The 27,621-nt window shown below is 46.3% G+C and overlaps 2 protein-coding genes across 2 annotated transcripts in view; both read right to left on the bottom strand.

Moving 5' to 3' along the window:
- Positions 1-1,128: 1,128 nt before the first annotated feature.
- Positions 1,129-27,621, bottom strand: part of LOC310797389 (oxysterol-binding protein-related protein 1-like) — a gene marked incomplete at both ends in the record, with an annotated part of 33,563 nt that continues 7,070 nt past the window's right edge. The window contains 13 exons of the mRNA XM_083659757.1: positions 1,129-1,231; positions 1,771-1,861; positions 2,917-3,040; positions 3,820-3,936; positions 4,049-4,175; positions 5,238-5,327; positions 7,068-7,175; positions 7,284-7,466; positions 7,983-8,080; positions 8,500-8,634; positions 9,578-9,653; positions 14,439-14,631; positions 16,224-16,392. Coding sequence (XP_083515883.1) covers positions 1,129-1,231; positions 1,771-1,861; positions 2,917-3,040; positions 3,820-3,936; positions 4,049-4,175; positions 5,238-5,327; positions 7,068-7,175; positions 7,284-7,466; positions 7,983-8,080; positions 8,500-8,634; positions 9,578-9,653; positions 14,439-14,631; positions 16,224-16,392 — 1,614 coding nt within the window. The remainder of the gene's footprint in view (positions 1,232-1,770; positions 1,862-2,916; positions 3,041-3,819; positions 3,937-4,048; positions 4,176-5,237; positions 5,328-7,067; positions 7,176-7,283; positions 7,467-7,982; positions 8,081-8,499; positions 8,635-9,577; positions 9,654-14,438; positions 14,632-16,223; positions 16,393-27,621) is intronic.
- LOC310797316 (E3 ubiquitin-protein ligase TRIM21-like) lies at positions 17,906-19,195 on the bottom strand (the record flags this gene model as incomplete). The annotated part of the gene is made up of 1 exon (XM_083659686.1): positions 17,906-19,195. The coding sequence occupies one exon, from the start codon at positions 19,193-19,195 to the stop codon at positions 17,906-17,908; it is 1,290 nt and encodes a 429-aa protein (XP_083515812.1).

Raw genomic sequence — 27,621 nt, 5'->3', positions numbered from 1 at the left:
GTTTCTCTACACAGCGTAGGATTTAGAATGCTAAATTGTAGGGATGTCACAATATATCGTCCCACAATATATCGCGATATCAAAACGTGACAATATGTATCGTTGAGATGAAATCTCATATATCGCGAGAAAAAGAAGCTGAACACGGTGGCACTGATCTGCATCCGATTGCATGCTCGCTCTCCTTTTCATTGCTTTGTTTGAACAGACGAGGGACGTTACAGACACGGAGGATGAAAATGGTGAAATTACTCAAATTAGCGTGGAGGATGCCCCCTCAACTTACAAATCGATCGCAAAAAAATATTGTTAAAATATCGTATCGTAATCGTGAACCCAATATTGTGTATCGTGAACTGATCGTATTGTGACACCCCTACTAAATTGTATAGTGCCTCAGTTGAATAAATGTACAATGTACAAAACACAAGCGCCTGTCATGGTCATGGGTTTTAAAACACATTTGAGATGGAATGACGAGAGTGTTTCTCTACCATAACATGAGCTGTAGAACCAGGAGAGTTTTGTCATCCAGACAGGTGATGCTGTTGCTTCCCACGTTCAGTTAACCCATTGATACCTGATGCAGCATTTGTGTGTGTATCCCTTTAAGACCACGCACCATGTCACGCGGTTCGCGGTCTTAAAGGGATACACACACAAATGAGGGATATACACGCAAATGCTGCATCCGGTATCAATGGGTTAACAGCACAGGAAGAACTAGATTCACATTCAAGTCGAAGCACTCCATCTACCTAACGTGATCATTTTCAAATACAGCCTTTTTCAAAACACACCTACAAGCCACTGCCAACAAGCAAAATAGGCCTTTGTTTTTGTGCTTAAAGCGTTGACACAATCAGCTCTACAGTTAGAATTGAGGCCTTCACTGCCATTCAGCTACTTGGAGATGATGCCTTCAGTGCCGTTCAGCTACACAGAGATGCAGTTTAAAGCAGGTAAAAAATGTTTCCATATTAAGGCCCATTCTCTGCCTGTACCTCTACGTTGGAAAACCATGATATTGTTGCATTTCTTTCTGAAGCTTAAGTACAAACAGATACAGCAGAGAAAGTTTGAAAGATGTTCAAGTAGATATTTATATTTAGGGTATCGGTGTGCGTGTTAGTAGATGTCAGGCAGCTGCAGGTAGTTCCTGTCCCAGTAGCCTTTCGAGTAGAGCCAGTCCTGAGCTTTATTGTGGGGGTTGGCTCCCTGGTGAAACCACCTGTAACAATGAGAAGCTTCATTTAATATGAACGGAATGTTTGGCGATGATAAAAAAAAAATCACAATGAAATAAAATACATAAGAGGATAAAAAACTAAATCACAATGAAATAAAATACATAAAGAGGATAATTTTAGTTAAGCGATGCCACTGTGTACAAGCGGAACACAAAAAATGTCAGACATCAAATACCAATACCCGCATTAATCTGGAATTGTCCATATACCTGGTGTCAGGGTACTGGCAAACGCTTTATGAAATTATATTGCATACGATTGCAGTAATGCATTTTGTCCTGAGGAGGGTGGCGTAGTGCAGCACATAGGCCAGAGCAATGCAACAGCAACAAAGCACAGCACACCAGGATATTGAGAAGCAAGCAAACCTTGGGCCAAGTGCAGGGTTCCTTCTCAACGAGGGGATGGCATCGTGGACAACACAAGACAAATGGGCAGCCAATTAGCAAAGCAGAACTACAATCAGCAATGGCTGCAACACAGCTACAACAACGCAGTGCACGACTGTTCAACAACTAACCTGTTTTTCCATTCGTCGCTTGATTTGGTGCGATTTTTCCGAGCCATTCTTTGTTTTTCCTCCAGTCTCTTCTTTTCTGCACTTGCCGAATCTGTGAGGTGCAGACATCATTTAACACAGCTAGTGTGGCATCATGTACAGTCCGGTCCATATGTATTTGGACATTGGACACAGTCTTCATCATTTTGGCTCTGTACACACTGTACCACAATGGACTTGAAATGAAACAATCAATATGTGCTTTAACTGCAGACTTCCATCTTTAATTCGGGGATATTTACATCGAAATCAGGGGTGTAGGAATTACAATACATTTTAAGGGACCAAAATTACATTTTAATTAAGGGACCGAAATAGTTGGACAAACTAACATAATCATGCAATCGTCCAAATGGGCTTTGAAGCATTTGACTAAATATGAGAGATAATATTGTCCGAAACACATACGAATTTATTCTGCTGCTGTTGTCAGCAGTTGCATCATCAACAAATGTATTCTGCTGCTGTTGTCAGCAGTTGCATCATCAATAAATACAAGGGAACCAGTTTATACTGTATGGATATGTGTGTTGTATCTCTGTATTTTTTTATTTTTTTTATCTTATATCTGTTTGAGTAAGTCTTCTTTGTAGATCTTACTTTTTAGCTGGATGCTGATCCCAAACTCAGGTTTTAGTATTAGACTGTATATTCCTGTATATTTTGTACTTTGCACTTTGTACTTAGCTATGTAGAGCTCCAATCTCAGGTTCGCACTTTGCACTTTGCATTGTGTTTACATTTTAAATATGTTTTGTTGCACTAAGTTACTTTTCCCCCTATCAGGACTATTTCTCTGCATACTTGCACTTTGTATTGTGTTTACATTTTAAATATATTTTTGTTGCACTATGTTACTTTTTACCCCTATCAGGACTCTAAGCCTGTATCATCTGGCAGGGGGACTAACAATGGAAATCAGTCTTGTGACTGCAATTGTCGTGCATTTACATTTTTTTAAATGTTCATTAATGTACACCTGTCCCCTATCGAACAAATAAATTAATTGAATTGAAAGTTCCATTGACAGCTATACGTGCCCTGGAAATTTAACTCAGTCATTCATGTCCACACGTGGACTCAAAGGATCAGGGTCGTTCACTCTACCTATATCTCCATTCTCCATGGCGCGAATATCAGGCCTGAGCCGACAGTCCGTGGGGGGAAGGACTCCCTCCATGTCCTTGTCCACTTCATTCAGCTGCATGGCGAATGTGGAGAAGGCATAGAACTGCCACAGAGAGAAGATGGAGATGGCAAGGATGAGAGAGAGCGCAAAACACAAGTACAATCAGCTATAGAGAGGCAAAGTCACCGCCTACTTCCTGCTTCAGCACTGTACCAGAGATTTTTATCCGCCATTTATTTTCCCATAGACATTTCGTAAAATGCTTATAAAAATAGTTTTACTTGGTCAAACCAAACGGCTAGAATCGGGATAGACCATAGAACGTTTCACTCGGACCAAAAAAAATAAAAAAAAAATGTTATGTGGTCTCTCCTGTTTCTAAACATATCTGAACCGTTTGGTTTGACCAAGTAAAACTATTTTTATAAACATTTTACAAAATGTCTATGGGAAAATAAATGGCGGATATATATACGTCAATATATACGACATACGTATATATGTCAAATCATCTTATTTCCCACCTCCCCATACAACATGTGCAATACAATGCAATCCACGTGCAATACAATGCATATAACCTGTTAATATTCTGCTATTTCTCATTGTATATTGTGTATATTTTGTTAAATTTGTTAACTCTGGCCAACTTTGTACTTTTGCCAACTTTGTACCTGCCATTCTGCCACACTTGAGCTTACTGTTGTTGTTGTAAGTAACTTATGCAACGTGTGCACCAACCAGACCAAGTCCATCTCCTTGTTATGTGCAAACATACTTTGGCCGAATAAAAGAATTGTGATTTGGATGCGTTATCCTTGCGTTTGTTTTGAAACTCATCTCTCCTCCTCCTCCTTCTTACATCCTTCCTGTCCTCCTACCTTGGCCGAGTTGTCTGGTCGAGGCGCTATCCTCCAGATGAGCTCACTCCCTGGGATGACCTGGACCGTCTCAGCGTCAGGTGGAGGCATCTCTTCTGGCTCCTCATCCACAGTGCTCTGGAGCCACAGAGGTATAGACGCACGTGCACACACACATACTGTAAGTGCTAACTTTAAAGGGATGGAGACACGATACAAAACATTTGACAGCAATGACATAATATAATACCGGTTTGTTGGCTTTCTTTTCATCCGAGTTCTTCTTGTCAGCTTTTTTGTGGGCGTCGAAGGTAGCAGGGTCCACTGTGTATAAGCATTCGGTCCATTTGCCATAGATGGCACAAAGCTTCTTTTTGCTGAAAACACAACATGACAATAGACCTTATTCGATTGACGTCACTAACGTACTTGTCTCGGTTTCCAGACGTTTGGTGGCACGCCCACCGCCGCCATGTTCTCGACATAGCGCTGCAGCTCTTAAGTGACAGCCTATGTGAGAGCAGCGTTTATAGGGAGCTAGCCGCCGTTAGCGTGACCTGTATCGTTCCTGTTGTGTTCGGATGGTGACCTGCGTTACACACGGCTGTAGTAATGACAGCAATAAAGTCCCCTTGGTTTGTTTCTATCTCTACCGTCCACAGACGTGAAGGGAGCGAGACTGAGGATACGTCAGCACAGGAGAGGTGTGTGGATAGTTGGGAGAGACAGGTGAAACTTTCTGACAGCTCGTCACAGAAAAGTCTGTTCACCTCGTTTTTTCTTTTGTTTATTATTACAGGCATTAACGGCAGCATACAAACAACAACTCTGGGGTTTTTATTGCTGTCATCACTATCGCTATTTTGTAATGGAACAGAAACGACAATAAGGCCGTTACTATAGTTGTCAGCTGCAGGACGGTATGTCAACAATATGGCGCCGTCCGGGGTTAGCGAATAAGGTCTATAAAAGATATGATTCAAACTTGGCTATTTTCTTTTCTTGCACATTTTGAGCAGGGGGTTCTTATCTGGAGGAAACCTCGGGGAGCACGGGGAGAACATGCAAACTCCACACAGAAAGGCCCTTTTGATGAGATAGCCCACCTGGGCAGTGGGCACTGAGGACATGGGTAGGGGGACACAGCCACAGCGTCCCAGGCGGGAATCGAACCCAGGACCTTCTTACTGTCAGTGTGCAACACCGTGCCCCCGCAAAACTTCATCTCTAATATCTATATATGTATATACCATCACTGAGCATTATTGCTCTTATTCTAGGGATGCATAAACTCTGCCTATATATTTGCTGTGTTGTCACATTACGTGACATTTAGCTCTTTATACTCACAAGTACTTTATGACAAATCCACTTTTTAGCTTCAGACAATACAGAGTATCACAGATGAGGAACCACTGGTAATCAAAGGATAAACATACCTTTTATCTAGGATGTAGCCCTCCACTTTATGAAGCTCCTTGCCAAAGAGACCACAGGGCTTGAACGTCAGGCTGCATCTCTCCCCGGTCCTGTGACAGAATGACAGACTCACTTCACTATCCCCCAACTGTGACAGAATGACACACTGTCACTATCCCCCAGCTGTGACAGAATGACAGACTCTGTCACTATCCCCCAGCTGTGACAGAATGACACACTCTGTGTCACTATCCCCCAGCTGTGACAGAATGACACACTCTGTCACTATCCCCCAGCTGTGACAGAATGACACACTCTGTCACTATCCCCCAGCTGTGACAGAATGACACACTCTGTCACTATCCCCCAGCTGTGACAGAATGACAGACTCTCGGTCACTATCCCCCAGCTGTGACAGAATGACACACTCTCTGTCACTATCCCCCAGCTGTGACAGAATGACACACACTCTGTCACTATCCCCCAGCTGTGACAGAATTAATCTGTCACTATCCCCCAGCTGTGACAGAATGAATCTCTGTCACTATCCCCCAGCTGTGACAGAATGACACACTCTCTGTCACTATCCCCCAGCTGTGACAGAATGACACACACTCTGTCACTATCCCCCAGCTGTGACAATCTCTGTCACTATCCCCCAGCTGTGACATAATGACACACTCTGTCATTATCCCGCAGCTGTGACAGAATGACACTCTCTGTCACTATCCCCCAGCTGTGACAGAATGACACACACTCTGTCACTATCCCCCAGCTGTGAGACAAGGCTTTCAAACATGAACCCCCAACTGTCCCAGTTCTGTTCCCATGATCAATGAGAGTGCCTAAGTCACGCCCTCTTCCGGATTCGGCATGGGACCCAAGGGATTTAATTTCCCATTAATTTTTCCATACACGTTTCGTAAAATCCTTATAAAAGGAGGTTTCTTGGGCAAACCATTCACGATTCAGCTATATTCAGAATCACAAGAGACCATAGAACATTTCACCCCCTAAAAAAAAGAAGAAAAAAGCTTTATGTTGTTTTGGTCCAAGCTAAATGTTCTGTGGTCTCTTGTGATTCTGAGCTGAATCGCTTGGTTTGTCTGAGTAAAACTATTTTTATAAGCATTTCACCAAACATCAATGGAGACATTAATGGAGAATTGACGTCCTCAGGTCACATGGGCAGTGTTGCGATGGTGGGACTTGGCACTCTATCCACCTTATTTTTGAATGCCCCACTGTACAAATAATTGTGGGTACAAGTTCCGGTTTAACGTGACTTATTGTTGCAGCTTGCCATTTCCTTTGTTATACTCTGGCTGCAGAGCCGAATTATAAACCGGAAACTGGAGTACGTTATAAAAGTTATAGTCATGTTATAAACAACTAACCAATGCTGGGAGTCCGTATGGAAACAGTGTTACTCGAAATGGTTAAAAGTTAAATCAATTTGGTCATATAGTGGCGTTTTACTGGCATGTAACATAGCTAGCTAGCCGCTAAGATTAGCCACAGTAGGCTGCGCTTTTAAACGGATATTTATCGACGAGATTATTGCCAAGCTGGACCTGATTAGTGATTTGCTCCGTTCGCCCAGACGGGTGTCAAGCTGTCAGCAACAAGGCTGGGAGGATCACACCGGAAGAAAAACGCATAGGCATCATGGCCGCTAGAAATAAGGTGGACAAGCTAAATGTGAAAGTAGAACACATGACTGCAGAGTGCAGGTAGACAGACAAGACATCCATACACTCATGCGAGCCCCTGTGGTGCGTGTAAAGGCGTACAGTAGGTGTGCCACACACAGACATAAGAAACAGTACAAATATAATGGAGTTTGTTACTTGTGATTGATCACTTCCACGTTGCCGTACTGCTCAATCCAAAGCTGGCCAACGATGATGTTGTGGACACAACAGGTGGGGTTTGTCCAGGTGTACGCCTCATTGTGTCTGCAGAGACAGAGAAGAAGATGTCGAGACAGGAGTAAACGAGCACAGAGACGACATTACAGAACAGAACCAAAGCACAAAGCTGCCTGAGGAAGGACCTGCACTCACTTGGGCAGCTCCAGAGACATGACCCCTTTGGGCTCCGCTTCAACACTCTTCCCCCAAAACTTGAGTTTGGGGTAGATGGAGCCATGGAAGAGGAAGTCCTCCTTGAGGCCCTCAGCGTGGAAGGCACTGACTGGTGGGTGATGGCTCACTTGCTCCGACACCCACCTGAAACCCAAGTCGTCTCTGACGAAGAGTGACAAGGTTAGTATTGCAAACAATGCACTCAAAAATAATGCTGAATATTTTGTGTAAAATCAAATGTGTTTCATCAGTGTATACCCATACAGTTTTAACAAGCCCCCACTGAGTGTCTCACCTGATCAGCTCATAGGTCTCTCCCACTGAAGGTCTCACCTGATCAGCTCGTAGATCTCTCCCACTGAGTGTCTTACCTGATCAGCTCATACTGTAGGTCTCTCCCACTGATTGTCTCACCTGATCAGCTTGTAGGTCTCTCACTAAGGGTCTCACCTGATCAGCTCGTAGGTCTCTCCCACTGAGTGTCTCACCTGATCCGCTTGTAGGTCTCTCCCACTGATTGTCTCACCTGATCAGCTTGTAGGTCGCTCTCACTGATTGTCTCACCTGATCAGCTTGTAGGTCTCTCCCACCGATTGTCTCACCTGATCAGCTTGTAGGTCTCTCTCACTGAGTGTCTCACCTGATCAGCTCATAGGTCTCTCCCACTGATTGTCTCACCTGATCAGCTCGTAGGTCTCTCCCAGTAGTGGGTTGAAAGGCTTTCCAGTCCTCTCCCACTGTGATGCTACAGCTGACACGGCAAATGCTGCGACACACTACAGAACATTGACTTATGAGCAAATTATAATAATCATTGATTCACATAATAACTACTATGTTTCATAATAACATGCCACTGACATCATAACTTATGTCCCATAATAACATGCCACTGACATTCTAAAGAGACAACCACTATTTGGACACGCGTGAATTCGCAATAGCTGCGACAGCACATACACACACACGCCAAATTTCAACCTCCTAGGGCGAAAACTGTGGCCGCCAAACGGTGGGGATCGTTTTGTGGCGTGAACCGACAGAGCGACCTATAGAGCTGCTGGCACAGCTAAAAAGGAGCATGTACTGTCAAATAATGACAGCCCAAAATTATAACAAATGATGGTACTCTTGAAAAACAATTCTATGGATTTCAGCTAGTATTTTAAAAGCTAAACATGGGGACGTGTGCTACCTTCATCCTTTCCACAGAGTCTGTGGATGCGTTGGCCTGGTGGATGAGGTAGGTGTGTTCCATGTATTCTGTCAGCCGCTGCAGGAAACTCAGGGGCTCGTTAAAGATCACAGGCATGGCGATCTTTGACAACTCCTGAGAGAGCAGATGGAGAAGAAAGAAACTGTAAGGACAACCAGCACTGCACTGATTTTGAGCTTAATAATGCATTGCTCCTAATTTTATAGTTCATGGCAAGATGTGGCCTCTCATCTCTCTTATCGTAAGTCGAGCTGTTCATGTGCTTTGCCTAATTTTGTCCCGTGAAACTCCCGAGAATGACAAATGATTTTATTGGCACTGAACATTGTTTTGCGAGCGAAAAATAATAACGTCTGGGGGAGGGTCAATCATTTCTTCTCAATCACCTGGGGAGGGCCAAAGAAAAATAGATTTTGGTCAGAGGGAGGGCCACAGCTTATTTGTATTCTTATTATTTCTGAGCACTCTAAATCCCTCCAGTGACCCTCATTCTAAATAAGGAACAGTCCCTAAAGCAGGTGCCTACAAAAAATGCTTTAGTTTTACGATGGACGACATCCTGGATCATTTCCTGAACAGCTTCAGATCCTTCACAAAACTATAACGTGCAGGTCTGTGAGCACGCAGCTCGACTACAGCACTTCTATTCAGGTGTGATACAGTGCAGGTTTTATAGTCGACACAAAACGCTTGCCTGTAATGCACCCGTCTGCCCACTGAATCTGCTATATGTGAAACATTAGCCCCATTTAATTGGGGATTAGAAGATGAATGAGACGATAAAATGTAATTAAACCCAGGCAGGGGCTGGAGTGAGAATTGGGATCCTGCAGATCCCAGGAGACACTAATGACTGAATGCGTAACGCCACAACAGATTCATGAGGAAGTCTAAAACAAATTTATCATAATTATTACAAAACTTTGTACCCGAGTTTACTCATTATTCAACAAAACCAATGCAGCATTTTTCCCCCTCCAAACACAGCAAATACAATCATGACAAAAAAACTAATTGGGGATGTTGTATTGAGGTGGACTGTAAGGGCTGTTCTCACCATGCCAATGCATTTCTTCAGGATACTCCAGACACTGATGTCATTCCTGGAGAACATGGCCGCCGGTAGAGATGTTCTGTGGGATGGTAGTTTAGGCATTAGATAGATGGTAGTTTAGGCATTAGATAGAGACAAACATTGTCAACTCTATCAGAGAGGAATGTGTGTATTCATCTATGTACTCTACTGTAATAAAGGCAGGTGCGTCCGTCTGTCGGTATGTCTGTCCTTTGCGTATCTCGAGAACAGTTCGTCTGATCGACTTCAAACTTGGCGGGTGCGCTGCTGGGAACCCGAGAAAGTGCAGTGTCAAATTTCGTGCCATTTGACTTTGAACTGGGGAACGAGCACTGAACTAGTAACAAATTAATTCACGATCACGAATTCACGTGCGTTCAAAAATGCAATTTTTTTTAGCCTAACTACTGAAAGCTGGGGCCCACTATTAGTGTCATAATATCCATCAAGATTAAGTTAAAAGAAAAAACAAAGGGGAAAACATAGATTTTTCATTCTATGTGAAGTGTGCAGTTTCTAGCTGGCAAACTATCTGACTGCACTGAAGCATCTCGCCTCTCGATTTTCCTTTACTTCATGGATATAGCAGATACCCCCATTACCTGTGAACATTAGAGGAAGCCACACATAGAAAAATAACTGTGGGATCACCATCTAAAACTAGAGGAGGAGATACCACGGCTTGACCCTCACCATCTAAAACTACAGAGGAGATACCACGGCTTGACCCTCACCATCTAAAACTACAGAGGAGATACCACGACTTGACCCTCACCATCTAAAACTACAGAGGAGATACCACGACTTGACCCTCACCATCTAAAACTACAGAGGAGATACCACGGCTTGACCCTTCACCATCTAAAACTACAGAGGAGACACCACGGCTTGACCCTCACCATCTAAAACTACAGAGGACATACCACGGCTTGACCCTTCACCATCTAAAACTACAGAGGACATACCATGGCTTGACCCTTCACCATCTAAAACTACACAGGAGATACCACGGCTTGACCCTTCACCATCTAAAACTACAGAGGAGATACCAGGCTTGACCCTTCACCATCTAAAACTACAGAAGAGACACCACGGCTTGACCCTTCACCATCTAAAACTACAGAGGAGACACCAGGCTTGACCCTTCACCATCTAAAACTACAGAGGACATACCACGGCTTGCCCCTCACCATCTAAAACTACAGAGGAGATACCACGGCTTGACCCTCACCATCTAAATCTACAGAGGAGATACCACGGCTTGACCCTTCACCATCTAAAACTACAGAGGAGATACCACAGCTTGACCCTTCACCATCTAAAACTACAGAGGAGATACCACGGCTTGACCCTTCACCATCTAAACCTACAGAGGAGATACCACGGCTTGACCCTTCACCATCTAAACCTACAGAGGAGATACCAGGCTTGACCCTCACCATCTAAAACTACAGAGGAGGTACCACGGCTTGACCCTTCACCATCTAAAACTACAGAGGAGATACCACGGCTTGACCCTTCACCATCTAAAACTACAGAGGAGATACCACGGCTTGACCCTTCACCATCTAAAACTACAGAGGAGACACCAGGCTTGACCCTTCACCATCTAAAACTACAGAGGAGATACCATGGCTTGACCCTTCACCATCTAAAACTACAGAGGAGATACCACGGCTTGACCCTTCACCATCTAAAACTACAGAGGAGATACCACGACTTGACCCTCACCATCTAAAACTACAGAAGAGATACCACGGCTTGACCCTTCACCATCTAAAACTACAGAGGACATACCACGGCTTGACCCTTCACCATCTAAAACTACAGAGGACATACCACGGCTTGACCCTTCACCATCTAAACCTACAGAGGAGATACCACGGCTTGACCCTTCACCATCTAAAACTACAGAGGAGATACCACGGCTTGACCCTTCACCATCTAAAACTACAGAGGAGATACCACGGCTTGACCCTTCACCATCTAAAACTACAGAGGACATACCACGACTTGACCCTCACCATCTAAAACTACAGAAGAGACACCACGGCTTGACCCTTCACCATCTAAAACTACAGAGGAGATACCACGGCTTGACCCTTCACCATCTAAAACTACAGAGGAGATACCACGGCTTGACCCTTCACCATCTAAAACTACAGAGGAGATACCACGGCTTGACCCTTCACCATCTAAAACTACAGAGGAGATACCACGGCTTGACCCTCACCATCTAAAACTACAGAAGAGACACCACGGCTTGACCCTTCACCATCTAAAACTACAGAGGAGATACCACGGCTTGACCCTTCACCATCTAAAACTACAGAGGACATACCACGGCTTGACCCTTCACCATCTAAAACTACAGAGGAGATACCACGGCTTGACCCTTCACCATCTAAAACTACAGAGGAGATACCACGGCTTGACCCTTCACCATCTAAAACTACAGAGGAGATACCACGGCTTGACCCTCACCATCTAAAACTACAGAGGAGACACCACGACTTGACCCTCACCATCTAAAACTACAGAAGAGACACCACGGCTTGACCCTTCACCATCTAAAACTACAGAGGACATACCACGGCTTGACCCTCACCATCTAAAACTACAGAGGAGATACCACGGCTTGACCCTTCACCATCTAAAACTACAGAGGAGATACCACGGCTTGACCCTTCACCATCTAAAACTACAGAGGAGACACCACGGCTTGACCCTTCACCATCTAAAACTACAGAGGAGATACCAGGCTTGACCCTTCACCATCTAAAACTACAGAGGAGATACCACGGCTTGACCCTTCACCATCTAAAACTACAGAGGAGACACCACGGCTTGACCCTTCACCATCTAAAACTACAGAGGAGATACCACGGCTTGACCCGCCGTTTGGAAACAACGTTACCTGACACCTGTGTGCTAATGAGCTGCTATCCGCTACTCTGGTCATGCCTCATGCAATACCCATGAATGGATGGAAGACTGTATGTGTGTGTGTGTGTGTGTGTGTGTGTGTGTGTGTGTGTGTGTGTGTGTGTGTGTGTGTGTGGTAGTATTCAAGGCTGGTTACAAGATGCATGGCCTACTTTGCACTCTGTATATTAAATTATGATAATTTCGAGAGATTATATTTGCACGCCTTTTTCTTTTTTAATTGGTCTTAATTATGCACTCTGCTCTTGCTCTGATCTCCATCTCGACTGGGACTCGTACAGTACAACACCTCCTCCTCCATGCATTTGGGTCAGGGTTAAACAAACACAGAGAGATGTATGGACGAGGCGCTAAATCTGAGCCTATCTACAGTTAGGCCTATCTACATTTAGGCCTATCTACTAGGGGTGTCACGATATACTAATTTCACGATACGATACACGATATTGGGTTTCACGATAACGATACGATACGATATTTTAACAATATTTTTTTTAACAAAAGTAAATAATTTTTATGTATGCATTAATTTATCATTTATTTAACCATGTGAGTCCCGTTGAAATCGAAACCTCTTTTCAAGGGAGCCCTGGGAAAATACTGGAAAAATAGTCTTTCATTTGAAATACACAAAATACAAAACAAATGCTGTTTTTGGAAATTGTTATTATAATAACTAGAAAACAACATGGAAGATAATGCTTCTCTTGCAATAGAATGTGTCACACTGTCACAAACTAAATGTTTGTTGCATGGTGAAAGAAAAATAAAGTATACAATCTATTTCTTAAATAACTCATGCTCAATGGTCCCTAAACTTATGTAATCTTATGTACCCCTTGAGCTGTTTTGCCATACCATTTTACGATATTTTTTTCTGACGATATCGATATCGTGACGTTTCAATATCGCGATATATCGTGCGACGAAATATCGTGACACCCCTACTATCTACAGTTAGGCCTATCTACAGTTAGGCCTATCGAGGCAAGCAGGGCCAGACGTCCTTCTGAATGACAGGAGTAATACCATATAAACAGACACCTCATTCATCTTTAACGCACACCACAGACACTCTCAACACACACACGCACACAGACACAGACGGCCCTAAACACGCACGCACAGAGCGAGTCAGCCGGCCACTCCCCTTTCCTCGCTCCTCGCTCTCGGAGCCAGCGCACGCTAGTCTCCTCGCTCCTCGCTGTCGGAGCCAGCACACGCTCAATTATTCATGGATCACTTGTTGGATTAAGGGAGAGAGAGGGGCGAGCCAGAATCAGCGTCCCGCGGACATGAAAGAGATTCTGTCCAATTTTCAAAAACGACAACAACAACGCAGCAGACACAACAAGGCCACTGCTAGCTCGGCTCGGAGAGTTCCATTAGAGGCAAACAGAACGAGAGATGCTAGCTCAAACAAAAACCGATGAATACAAAAACACACAGGAGTGGAGAGGTGGTGTCCCATTACATCCACTGTGCCGTTTATATACAGGTAGCTACTATCCACGCTCCTGCTGACAGAGAGGTCTGTAGCCGGTCATCAGATAACGTCTACAAAGTGGACTGTCATCTGCATGATAATTATGCAAGGAAGTCAGAAATATCATATAAGTCAGCAATATCATATAATAATAATAATATATAATAGCTATGATCGCCAAAAGTCACGTATACTGTAGTGCAGAATCCCACTCGTTGGTGACAAATATCTTAAAGAAAGGCCCTGTGTGCATCGTCGACAATACTGAACAGGCTGTGTGTGCAGAGAGCACTCAATCAGACTCTCTAAATGGATGCCAAAAAGGATGGGGAGGGGTAAGCTGGTATGGGGAGGGGTGGGGAGGGGTAAGCTGGTAAACACGCATGACTTCATAACTGGAACACGTCCCACCTGTACTGCTTGACTCCATTGCATTGGGCTGGTGGGTTGCCATGGTTACCCTCCCCAGACATTCCGGCAGGCCCCCTGAGGGTGGTGATGCTGGGCTGGCGGAGGCTGCTGCTGAAAAGGGGGGCGTCGGCTCTCCCCTCGTCCTCGCTGGCCACGGAAAGGAAGTCGCTCACAGAGAGGTCCGACTCAGACTCTGTGTGAGATGAGAGGAGAGGAGAGCAGGAGGAGCCAGGTCACCACGGCCAGACACAAACACTCACCCAAACAAAAGCGCACGTAGCGTACTACAAGCGTGCGGCCCGCTCCCAAACCTGCCGGCGAAAATACGCACGACTACTGCTCGTATATCCCGTCTCCAACCTGCCCCCTCCCTGCCCTGCCCTGCTGCCAGCCAGCCAGCCAGCCCAGCCCCACCTGAGGATTGTGTTCCAATGAGAGGCCACACACAGGCTTCATTTCCTAACAACGTTGTGTTTGCTCTGGGCTGGATGCTGCTGCTCCCCCTCGACAGCACTGCTGCTCCCCCTCGACAGCACGCTGTCAGGCACAAGACAGGTAGTGCCACATACAAAAAGAGGGGAGGGCAGGTGTGTGTGGCATGCTGTACGATGGAAGACCAGACATGCGACTCTCTCAAGTTATCAGTACTTAATTTCAGCAGAGAAATTACAATTGAAGACATGACACTGGTATGCATCAGAGCAATTTAGAGAGAGAGTGTGTGGTGTCAGCGGAGGACCAAAATGCGTCGTCGACTCATTAGCCAATGAACAGCCAGGAAGGGGTCTCGCGCTACTTTTGAATGCTAAAATAAAGCTGATCATGTACAATTTGATTCTTTAAAAAAAAAATCAAAAAGTACAACACAAACTGTCCATTTTGCTGCAACTCCACAGTGCTGCTTAATCCAGGACCTTACTTCCTGGAACTCTCGAGAGTAAAAAACTGGTCCATTGGAGTGAATGGAGATGTCGTGACTCTTCTATATACACGGCTCTGGTATGTATAGGATGGTAGCACAAGCAGACCTGATAAACACCGCTTCATACACGTGAGGCACAAACTTGCCAGTGGGTTTTACGCACTTCCTCAAACATATTACGCTGAGAGGAAGTTAAGAGTCACATTGACAGTGTGTCTGTGATCAGTGGAGAACTCTGCTCTATGAATAATGCAATGATCCCTGAGAACCACAGAGCGCTCCATAATGCATACATCTACTGGACATTCCAACCGCTCAGGCCAGACTTGTGGTGAAACAGACAAAGCAAATTAAGGGTAGGATCCATTTGAGCACAAATACATTCGTGGTAAAAAATACTGTCAAATTCCATTTGAATTTCTCTTTAATATCATAATGAAAACAAGTGATTTTTGTCAGGCTAAGGAATCATCACTATTGTAGCTCGTTAACCTTGGATATAATTGAAGGGGACATTTGAAAAGTCTCTCTCAGCAACGTAGCAGCTGATGATCGGGGGAATCAGCCATGTCAGAAAAAATAATAAGCATCTTTAAGTAATGTGAGGATACATAGAAACTAATGCTTGAGAAGGGCGGGGGGGGGGGGGGGGGGGGGATTCAGTACTGATTTTAACTGATTTGAAGGCCTGGCCAAAGGGCCTGTGCTATATAAAAATCACGTTTCCTTGACAACAATACAGACCATCAAAACAGTACAATAGAAAGCAAGGCATTTGAACTGATGCACTGGTCTCATGTCACCGCGGTGAGAGATTTGCTTCCGGAGAACTTGACTCTCGGTGTAGGCAGGAGGGGGCTGACCTGACACAGCGTCATAGAAGTCATCTTCAGTGAGGGTGCAGAGGGTTGGGGACCTCCTGCCTTTCCACAGGGCCTGCTTGAGCTCGTGGTGGTCGCTCGCCAACGTCTGCAGGGCCTCCGCTAGAGCCTTGTTCTTCTCAACCTCCTGCTCCAACTTCTGGCTCCACACCTGGACAGACACACACACAGCTAACCCTCTTGAGACAGAGTACAGTCTATGAGGGGAAGAATATGCTCCCACCACAGTCATTCAGGAGGTCTGGTTAATGTGGGCAAACGAATAAGTGGTTGACTAATGGGTAGTTTTCTATGTGAGCCTGAGGTACTGATCTGTCTCGGTAGCTATCGCAGTGTGTGTGGGAGCGCCTGTTGTGGAGGCCGGGGTTCTGATGGCAGGTCACGGTTCTAATCCTGCATGCCCACAGATCCAGTTTCCTCCGGTCGGAACCAAACACCCCAGTCTCCGAGAGCTGCATAGCCCGGGATTGAGTGTCCGTTCAGGGCAACCTGAGCCGGGCTGCTGTGGGACAGACCGGATCAATGTTTCCCATTGTCTGACACTGATGAGGTGGGTCCCTTACCAACCCCATTAGACAGGCAACGGACCTGCCACAAAAGACACTGAATGCAGGACAATGGAATCATTTTTCTTGATACGAGACTGGTGGCGTGGCCCGTTCACCTGGCCCCTTTGGTCCCTATAGACACCCACCAAGTGTTAAGTAGATTGGACGAACGAGTTTGAGATATGCGAAAGGCACACATGCAAGCAGACACACACACACAGGCAGGCCGTTCAAAATGCGCCTGTTCTGAACGGACTGATTGCTTGGCCCGTATATGGCTTAAATCCCGATAGCAACTTCACCAGTGAGACTAATAAACAGCTTGAACTGCAGTTTACAGCCTTCCATTGGTTGATTCTGGTGCCAATCAAACGTGTCTGCACTGCTATTGGGCTAGTTTTACTGCCTCTGCCTCCGCCTCTCTTTTGTGTGCTCGTTCTTCGCTCTCAGACAATTTTAACTGAGCAGGGCGCATGTCTTTGTCCCTCTCAGCCAGTCAGAGCCCTCGAGCCCCGCCCCGCTGTGATGTGTCGGTGTTCATATCAAACAGCCCCGCTGCACTCTGACAGAGCTGATTGGCTCGCTAGTACTCCTAACCCTTATAGGCATTTTCAATACAAAACTGATAGCCTGGCTTGGCACGACATGGCGCGGCAGCCCAGGATGGACTGGATGTGTTTCCATACAACAGGGCTACCAGCTTGAAGGTGTGTCCTTAACATGATGACAGTTGTTCAACTGTGATGTCACTCTGGCAGTTGTGATGTCATGAGTGATGTCATTCGAGCACTTCTTGAATACTATAATTGTCGCAACTGTGATGTCAATTGAAGGGCTCGCGCAGTTGCTCATGGCGCACATTTACCCAACTGTGATGTCACTCGAGCAGTTGTGATGTCATCAGTGATGTCACTCGAGCAACTGTGATTGGAATGGCGCCCATTTGCTCAACTGTGATGTCACAGGCACTCTCCAGAGTATCCACCTTAGAAATTGAGACAGAAGAAACTCTGCAAAATCATTTGGTCCCAAACAAAATGTGCGACCCACTTGCGGGTCCTGACTCCGTCTTTGGCTGCGACCCACCTGCGGGTCCTGACTCAGTCTTTGGCTGCTTTAATGTGTGTGATTGACACGAGAGATTATTATTGGGATGATGATGAGTCCCAATGATGAGTTTTCATCATTGGGACCAAGGTATGGGTAGAGTTCCCCAGTGAAGTTGCAGCCAGTAAAGGAGTAGATAAGAGCTGCAGCATCTACGTCATAAAAGGAGACCAGACCCTCCTCATAATCCACAAACACGCCCACCTTCTGAGGCTTCGTCTTCAGAGAGAGGAGGACATTAGGGTGAGCAAGAGCTTCGTACTCATTTCCATTCATCATTATAGTCCAGAAGCCGTCCTCTGGGCTCAGTGAGATGTCTCCCTTCCTGTTGATCGACCCTCTGGCCACTCCTAAATCCCACTCAGTATTGCCTTTAACCTGCACCTGGTAGTAAAACCTTCCTGAAGAGAAGCTCTGCCTTCCTAAGACACAGGTACAATGATCAAATCTCTTTGGGTTGTCTGGGAGATCCATCCATACATTACCACCATCTTTTACTTGTTTCCCATCATCAGACAAGATGAGACCAAGATGTGCTGTATCATGATCCAGAGTCACATCCACTGCATACTGCTGGACCCTCTTCAGCGCAACATCAGCACACAGCTTCTCCATACTTCTACTGAGCTTCTCCACAGCTCTCCTCACAGTCCCATATGATGAGCGGACGACACTGACCTCTGTCCAGTGCTTGGTGTGTGGAGGAGTCTTCAGGGATGGGAACATTTGGAGGAGGTGGAGGTGGTCTTCAGTGCGTGAGAGCTGCTCCACCTCAGCGCTTAGCTTCATCAGCTCAGAGATCTCCTGTTCCAGCTCTTTGATGAAGCCGTCGGCCTCTTTCTCGGTCGTTTTCTGCTTCTCTTCGATCATCTCAACGAGCTCAGCCTGGCCTCTCTCCACAGACTGCCTCAGAGCGGTGAAGACCCGCACACTGTCTGCTATCTCTCGGTCTGCATCTTCCTTGCTGAACTCTACCGAGTGTTGGATCTCCTGAATCTTCAATTGTCTCTCCTGGATCATCTGCCGAATTTCAGCCTCTGTCTTACGCCTACTACTCACTGCTTTCCTGAACTGAGCAGCCATCTCAGATATGAAAGTATTGACCAGCAGCTTAGGTCTTCTGTCAAAACACCCATTACACATGGGACAACGGCATGGGGCATTGACATCCCAGTGATGTGCGATACAGGTTTTGCAGAAGTTGTGTCCACATGGTGTGGAGACCGGATCGGTGAACACATTCAGACAGATGGGACATCGGAACTGCTCTTCAGATATGAGCCAGCTGGCAGCAGACATATCTATACACAGAACAAGGTGTTTGAGATGTGTTTGGATTCTTACGAGTGGCAACGATCAATTCAGGGAAGAGTCCAGGAGTTCAGGAGCACAGGGTACTTCGACTGTCTGGAAGTTGACTCTTAGGTCATGGGATGACTTAGCTATGGAGAGATATGAGTGAACCAGTGCTTCTGGTTTATACTACTACTTCTGTGATTTGTAGCAAGGGAAGAGCTCTGGTTCCTACCATCTACTGGTCCTATTTATACCACCAGCTGTGTGATGTCACTGATGTTACTATTTGATTTATGACATCACCGATGATGACTACTATTAATAGTGCGGTGTTCCGCCAGCGAAAATCTCAGGAGAGACCATAACATTTCACTCAAACCAAAAAAATTGTTTTGCTTTTAAAGTTTTGGAATTATTATATTATTAGTAGAAATCGATTCCTAGGCTCACCCGCTGTGCGGGCAGGCTGCTGCAGCTCAATGTGAACACCAGACATGAACACCAATGTAATTAGATGTAATTACTGTGCAATTACATTACATTGGTGTTCATGTCTAATTACAAATAGTTCATACATTGTTAGGAACCTGTAAAATAAAGGGTTACCTTTTCCCCCCCATGGTTCTCAGATGAGACAAGGCCCAAAATGATCACTGTAAGCGGAGTATCGATTACTATAAACACATTATCTAAACAGCATGTGTATTGGAAATTCGGGACCAAGCTTTTTGATCAACATAAGCGGTTGATCACTATAACCGTGATCACTATAAGCGGATTCCACTGTATATATCATCTTGTCAGAAACAACATATATATAATCTTGTCAGAAACAACATCTCAACAGCACAGTTTATGCTTCAGCATGAACCTAGTCTAAAATGGTTTGTGCTGCCGTGACTACTGTCGCTGCCAATTTGGCTAAATATAACCTGTGCAATGCGCTTCCCATGGAGAGCAGCAGAAACACTTAAGACATTGGCCAATATTCATTCAACCATTCAATCAACTTGAAATGCACGTCCATAAAACGATTGTCCTCGCGAGGCCCCACTCAAACGGAGCCTCTCGTTTACGTGACTGTACTGCGTCAAGTCAATGAGCCTGCGTCAACACTCCCTATCCTGGGCACTTCAGAGCCCATCCAGGAATGGAACGCTTTGTTGTGTGACTCTCTTCCTCCCTCTCTGTCTCACTGCATCCTCTCGCTTGAGCACAAACGCAGCTATTTTAAGCCCTGCTGAGGCTGTGTGAGCTATAGTCTGAAGCCTGAGAGAGATGCTGAGGCTGTGTGTGAGCTATAGTCTGAAGCCTGAGAGAGATGCTGAGGCTGTGTGTGTGCTATAGTCTGAAGCCTGAGAGAGATGCTGAGGCTGTGTGTGAGCTATAGTCTGAAGCCTGAGAGAGATGCTGAGGCTGTGTGTGAGCTATAGTCTGAAGCCTGAGAGAGATGCTGAGGCTGTGTGTGAGCTATAGTCTGAAGCCTGAGAGAGATGCTGAGGCTGTGTGTGTGCTATAGTCTGAAGCCTGAGAGAGATGCTGAGGCTGTGTGTGTGCTATAGTCTGAAGCCTGAGAGAGATGCTGAGGCTGTGTGTGCTATAGTCTGAAGCCTGAGAGAGATGCTGAGGCTGTGTGTGAGCTATAGTCTGAAGCCTGAGAGAGATGCTGAGGCTGTGTGAGCTATAGTCTGAAGCCTGAGAGAGATGCTGAGGCTGTGTGTGCTATAGTCTGAAGCCTGAGAGAGATGCTGAGGCTGTGTGAGCTATAGTCTGAAGCCTGAGAGAGATGCTGAGGCTGTGTGTGTGCTATAGTCTGAAGCCTGAGAGAGATGCTGAGGCTGTGTGTGCTATAGTCTGAAGCCTGAGAGAGATGCTGAGGCTGTGTGTGTGCTATAGTCTGAAGCCTGAGAGAGATGCTGAGGCTGTGTGTGCTATAGTCTGAAGCCTGAGAGAGATGCTGAGGCTGTGTGTGCTATAGTCTGAAGCCTGAGAGAGATGCTGAGGCTGTGTGTGAGCTATAGTCTGAAGCCTGAGAGAGATGCTGAGGCTGTGTGTGTGCTATAGTCTGAAGCCTGAGAGAGATACTGAGGCTGTGTGTGCTATAGTCTGAAGCCTGAGAGAGATGCTGAGGCTGTGTGTGCTATAGTCTGAAGCCTGAGAGAGATGCTGAGGCTGTGTGTGTGCTATAGTCTGAAGCCTGAGAGAGATGCTGAGGCTGTGTAAGCTATAGTCTGAAGCCTGAGAGAGATGCTGAGGCTGTGTGTGCTATAGTCTGAAGCCTGAGAGAGATGCTGAGGCTGTGTGTGCTATAGTCTGAAGCCTGAGAGAGATGCTGAGGCTGTGTGTGTGCTATAGTCTGAAGCCTGAGAGAGATGCTGAGGCTGTGTGTGAGCTATAGTCTGAAGCCTGAGAGAGATCCTGAGGCTGTGTGTGTGCTATAGTCTGAAGCCTGAGAGAGATGCTGAGGCTGTGTGAGCTATAGTCTGAAGCCTGAGAGAGATGCTGAGGCTGTGTGTGTGCTATAGTCTGAAGCCTGAGAGAGATGCTGAGGCTGTGTGTGTGCTATAGTCTGAAGCCTGAGAGAGATGCTGAGGCTGTGTGTGTGCTATAGTCTGAAGCCTGAGAGAGATGCTGAGGCTGTGTGTGTGCTATAGTCTGAAGCCTGAGAGAGATGCTGAGGCTGTGTGTGCTATAGTCTGAAGCCTGAGAGAGATGCTGAGGCTGTGTGTGAGCTATAGTCTGAAGCCTGAGAGAGATGCTGAGGCTGTGTGAGCTATAGTCTGAAGCCTGAGAGAGATGCTGAGGCTGTGTGTGAGCTATAGTCTGAAGCCTGAGAGAGATGCTGAGGCTGTGTGTGAGCTATAGTCTGAAGCCTGAGAGAGATGCTGAGGCTGTGTGAGCTATAGTCTGAAGCCTGAGAGAGATGCTGAGGCTGTGTGTGAGCTATAGTCTGAAGCCTGAGAGAGATGCTGAGGCTGTGTGAGCTATAGTCTGAAGCCTGAGAGAGATGCTGAGGCTGTGTGTGCTATAGTCTGAAGCCTGAGAGAGATGCTGAGGCTGTGTGTGAGCTATAGTCTGAAGCCTGAGAGAGATGCTGAGGCTGTGTGTGCTATAGTCTGAAGCCTGAGAGATGCTGAGGCTGTGTGAGCTATAGTCTGAAGCCTGAGAGAGATGCTGAGGCTGTGTGTGCTATAGTCTGAAGCCTGAGAAAGATGCTGAGGCTGTGTGAGCTATAGTCTGAAGCCTGATAGAGATGCTGAGGCTGTGTGAGCTATAGTCTGAAGCCTGAGAGAGATGCTGAGGCTGTGTGAGCTATAGTCTGAAGCCTGAGAGAGATGCTGAGGCTGTGTGTGTGCTATAGTCTGAAGCCTGAGAGAGATGCTGAGGCTGTGTGAGCTATAGTCTGAAGCCTGAGAGAGATGCTGAGGCTGTGTGTGTGCTATAGTCTGAAGCCTGAGAGAGATGCTGAGGCTGTGTGAGCTATAGTCTGAAGCCTGAGAGAGATGCTGAGGCTGTGTGTGCGCTATAGTCTGAAGCCTGAGAGAGATGCTGAGGCTGTGTGTGTGCTATAGTCTGAAGCCTGAGAGAGATGCTGAGGCTGTGTGTGAGCTATAGTCTGAAGCCTGAGAGAGATGCTGAGGCTGTGTGTGCTATAGTCTGAAGCCTGAGAGAGATGCTGAGGCTGTGTGTGCTATAGTCTGAAGCCTGAGAGAGATGCTGAGGCTGTGTGTGCTATAGTCTGAAGCCTGAGAGAGATGCTGAGGCTGTGTGTGTGCTATAGTCTGAAGCCTGAGAGAGATGCTGAGGCTGTGTGTGTGCTATAGTCTGAAGCCTGAGAGAGATGCTGAGGCTGTGTGTGTGCTATAGTCTGAAGCCTGAGAGAGATGCTGAGGCTGTGTGTGTGCTATAGTCTGAAGCCTGAGAGAGATGCTGAGGCTGTGTGTGTGCTATAGTCTGAAGCCTGAGAGAGATGCTGAGGCTGTGTGTGTGCTATAGTCTGAAGCCTGAGAGAGATGCTGAGGCTGTGTGAGCTATAGTCTGAAGCCTGAGAGAGATGCTGAGGCTGTGTGTGCTATAGTCTGAAGCCTGAGAGAGATGCTGAGGCTGTGTGAGCTATAGTCTGAAGCCTGAGAGAGATGCTGCTCCTTGGCCCAGACCCCAAAGGGCTTAGCTTTTGACTCTTTTACTTCACCATTTGTTTCCCCTGCTGAATGGGAAGTTCATCTTGGAGGCAAACATGCTAGCTGACTATACAAAGCATTAAGCATTATACAACCTTTTCAAAGGACAACTGGTGTCTTTCTTTTGGTCCATAGTAAGAAGAACACACCCTTTGGGCATGTCGCCTCACAGCAAGAAGGTCCCGGGTTCGATTCCCGCCTGGGGAGATCTGGGGGCGTGTCCCCATTCCCATGTCCTCAGTGGTGCCTACAGCCCAGGTGGGCTTGTCAAAAAGCGCCTTTCTGTGTGGAGCTTGCATGTTCTCCCCGTGCTCCCCTGAGGTTTCCTCCACATAGGAACCCCCCGCAAAAAAAAAACATGCAAAAGAACACAGCCTTGGCTAAAAGGTCAGAATCCCCAAATATGGGGTAGAATGGGCCCTTCCTCAGGTCTCTGGCACAGAGTTGACCCCATAAGAGAAGGGGGGTCAGCGGGCGCCTGGGGGGGTGCAGCAGTCCATTCCCTCACCTACTGTACCAACATGAGGGCCACAGGTTTGCGCCCCCGTTGGTCGGGTGTCCCTACAGACACAATTGGCCGGCATGTGTGCGGGTGGGAAGCCGGACAAGGGTATAGGTTGTCTCGTCATAGACAGTCCGCATGTCTGGGAACGCCCATATATCTCAATGGGCTGACTCACCAAAAGACGGTGCTGTGGCTCTAAACTACAGGTTTGGGGCTTCTAGAGCAGAACACAAGACGTCTGCTCAGATGTGCGTTTACTGCGGTGGTTAAATCCCCGATCGTGTCTGCCTGGGCTGGGCTATCAGCTAAATTCTAACTTTGCTGAATGGATAGAACGGGGGAATTTACCCCACCCTGACCCCGCCCCCAGGCTAACCCAGTGTCTATTGTGGGCGTTCCTAGAGCCTGTATGGGCGTTCCCAGACATGCGGACTGTCTCTATGGGGTCTCTATGGGGTCCTCTTCTGTTCAGGGGGAGGGGAACTGGGGGGAATAACATGTTCTTCCGCACACGCTACGCAAGAACGCTGAAAAGAAGTGGCTGGCGACTCCACATGGAGGCATGCGAGAGGGTCCAAACCCTCCCCCCAAATCGGCAGAGGGGGTGGAGCAACGACAGGGGGGGGGGCTGCTTAGGCAGGGGACATTGGCTAAGTACATTTGGGGACTGGGAGAATGCAATGCAATGCAAAGTGACAGATCTGCTTAGCTGTATGTCACCACTTAAGTGCTTGCTCGCATGGTCTAAGCCTCCATCTCTTTTCTCGACAGGTGTGGGCCTACCTGATGAGAAACACCAAGAAGGTCAGAAGAACTGTCACACCCCCAACGAGGTTTCTGCCCAACATGGCCTATTTGCAGACGGACATCTCCACGTCAAAGACTTAGACAATGCAGTCAACAAGCAATCACACTCTCCTCGCATGCACAGTGTAGCCATGCAAAACCCTCCCCTGCTATGAGTCATGCTTCCCAATAGACCCTTCCCACGGAGGCCATTTTGTGTCGAAAAGGCAGGGTAAACACAGGTGCAAGCAAAACACTAATGAGGGTTTGCCAACTTCCATGATTCGAATTTGGAAACCCTCATTAGTGTGTTGCTTGCACCTGTGTTTATCCTGCCTTTTTGACACAAAATGGCCCCCGTGAAAAGGGTCTATTACGCACCGGCCCCAGCCAGTCATAGCACAATGCCATCACACGTAAACTGTGTAGAAAACGCACGTTGAAGCAGCAGAAACAGAGCAGTTAGCATCTGTGCTGTGCCAACTATCTGCCAGGACAGTGGGAAGGTGGGATTAGGCTAATACTGTCTATGGAGCAAATCTCAGCACTGTAGAGAATATAATCCAGTTAGTCAAGTGTGGTGTCTCCAGACTGCTATCATGCTTATCAAAGACATCTCCTCCTTATCATATAACCTGCTGCACCAGGCAGCAGCACCCTTAGGTGATCCTCATCTTAGGTGGTGTCAGCATTAGGATGTTCCTCATGACAGGACAGCAGCTGTTGCTAATCTATACTTGGTTATTGTGGTTTGAAGCAATGCACGCATCCATGTGTAAACGGGCTAAGGGGACATTGTTGGGCATAATAAGTTCATATGACTTTCAAAAACATGGTTAATCTGTATCAAATGTATTCTGAATTCAGTGTATTTTGTGTAGTAAGCACGGCCACGAGTTGTTTTTACCTTGACAAATTTTAGTTGCATCATAAAACGACATAATAATCCTAATCCCTGCCTTAATCAAAGTATAGTTTTCAATCTGATGGCTCTGGCTTCATAACAAGCAATCACTGGGCAGAATGTCAGCAATTGACAGACTTTCACTTTAAAAATACATTTGTAATGAGACAAAAATATGTATGAGTGACCATTCTGTTGTAGAAAGGTTAAACACAAACATTCCGTGTTACAACTCATGATACATTTTCTTAACTTCAATTATCACCATCTCAAAACATGTAGTATAATCTAATTACAGTGTACAGTATCGAGTGCCCGGCTGACAAAATCCATGACAGTAAAAGCGATATAAAATGATACATTAAGGAAAGGTTCAGTATCACTTCATGCATGCTGCTCAATTTCACACTGAAAATCAAGATTGTTAAAACTATAGGAATGACTTCAGCATATTGATGAATAGCTCATGCTAACAGACAACAACAAAATAAACAATACTGGAGCAAATCCACTCTAGTCTCAAGTGCAAAAAACCTTAAGCAACGCCTTCAGGGACAACCAGTCCGTTACAAACCCGGCCAGTTGTTCAAAATGACAATGAAAAAGCGATGAGAAGAGAGCAGAGAGCAGAGAATAGAATAGCAGATGAGAACAGCTGCTTGATTTTGTACCTGTGCAGATGCTGGCTGAGGACCTTCTCTCCTGTGCTCGGATGCTCTGCTGGCCCGTGGAACTCTGTGCCTTTGAGTGTGTGTATTTTTAACGTGTGAGACTCAACACATGCGTCGCTCCAGCTGAGCCTGTGAATATGCACGCGCTTCAGTTGCCTTGCTCAATGCACAGCCTTCCCCTAGAGCAGGAGAGAGTGTGTGTGTGTGTGTGTGTGTGTGTGTGTCTGCGCTGATCTGCAAGCTGAGTGCAGACCTAAGCATAAAAGCGGATCTTGCCTGTGTCCTTCCTACAGACATGCCAGTGATGACCACACTAGTCTACTCCGCCCCCAAGGGCACAGCACAGCCACTATAGGACAGGTGGAGAGTGGTGGAGGGGGGATACACACACACACACACACACACACACACAATCCCATCTGCTTCTCCACACAGCCGGTGTACGGTAAGAAGGGGCTATCGTAAGGGGGAGGGACTAGAGGATTTTTATAAACCATTCAATATAAATGAATTGGCCAATAGGAAAGCAGCACGTGGGTGGGGGCGTGTATGAATGAAGATGTATTTATTTATACAGTACATGCTCACTCATGCATGTCTGTAAAATGACTTGTTTATTAAGCACAGCGGGGTAGGAAAGGTTCTATGTTATGAGTGTAATGTATATATCAGACAAAAGCGTCACAAAGGCTCCTTGGCTCTTAAGCTGCGTTCACACCGACCTATTAAAGTTTTTCGCTGGCATCGAGTTTACATACAAAGTCAATGCAAACGAGTGATTGAGCGTATATTCGCCCGGGAGAAAAATCGCTGGGCGTCCGAGCGACAGAGACAGAGCGATAGGGCGAAAATACGCTCGTCGCCCGAGATGAAATATCCCAACTCGAGCGAAATTACGCTGGCATCAGTCGCTCGCTGTTCAACGCTGATTGGCTGCCGTGTGAGAGTGAGTCAAGGATCACACTGGCTTGGAACAAACCGCTGGTTTATTGTGTGGCAACAAACCGCATTGACAGGAGCACGCTGATAGGCTTAGCTTGTAAACAACTACGGTGGCTTGTAGTGGACAAACATCATGACATTGCGTAACGTTATAGCCCCCATATGTCCGTCAATTCGTGTGCCTGTTGACGAGCGATTTAAACAGCGACAGAGCGATTCCAAAGGGTTGAATCGAGCGACAGAGCGAAAAATAAATATCTTGGTGTGAACACAGCTTTACAGTATGTGTGCAGAATGCTATGAAGATCCGGTGGGTGGATTAGTGGACTGAGGAACCTCACATGTAATCGCAAGGTCCTTAATTGGAATCCGGCCGAAGACCTTTGTCACATGTGATTGGTCTCTCTCCCGATTGTTCCCGTCTCTCTTTGCTTACATGA

Source organism: Poromitra crassiceps (genome assembly GCF_964638095.1).
Source record: "Poromitra crassiceps genome assembly, chromosome: 23".
NCBI lineage: Eukaryota > Metazoa > Chordata > Actinopteri > Beryciformes > Melamphaidae > Poromitra > Poromitra crassiceps.
The sequence above is the reverse complement of the archived record's forward strand: the minus strand, read 5'-3'. Positions and strand labels throughout refer to the sequence as shown.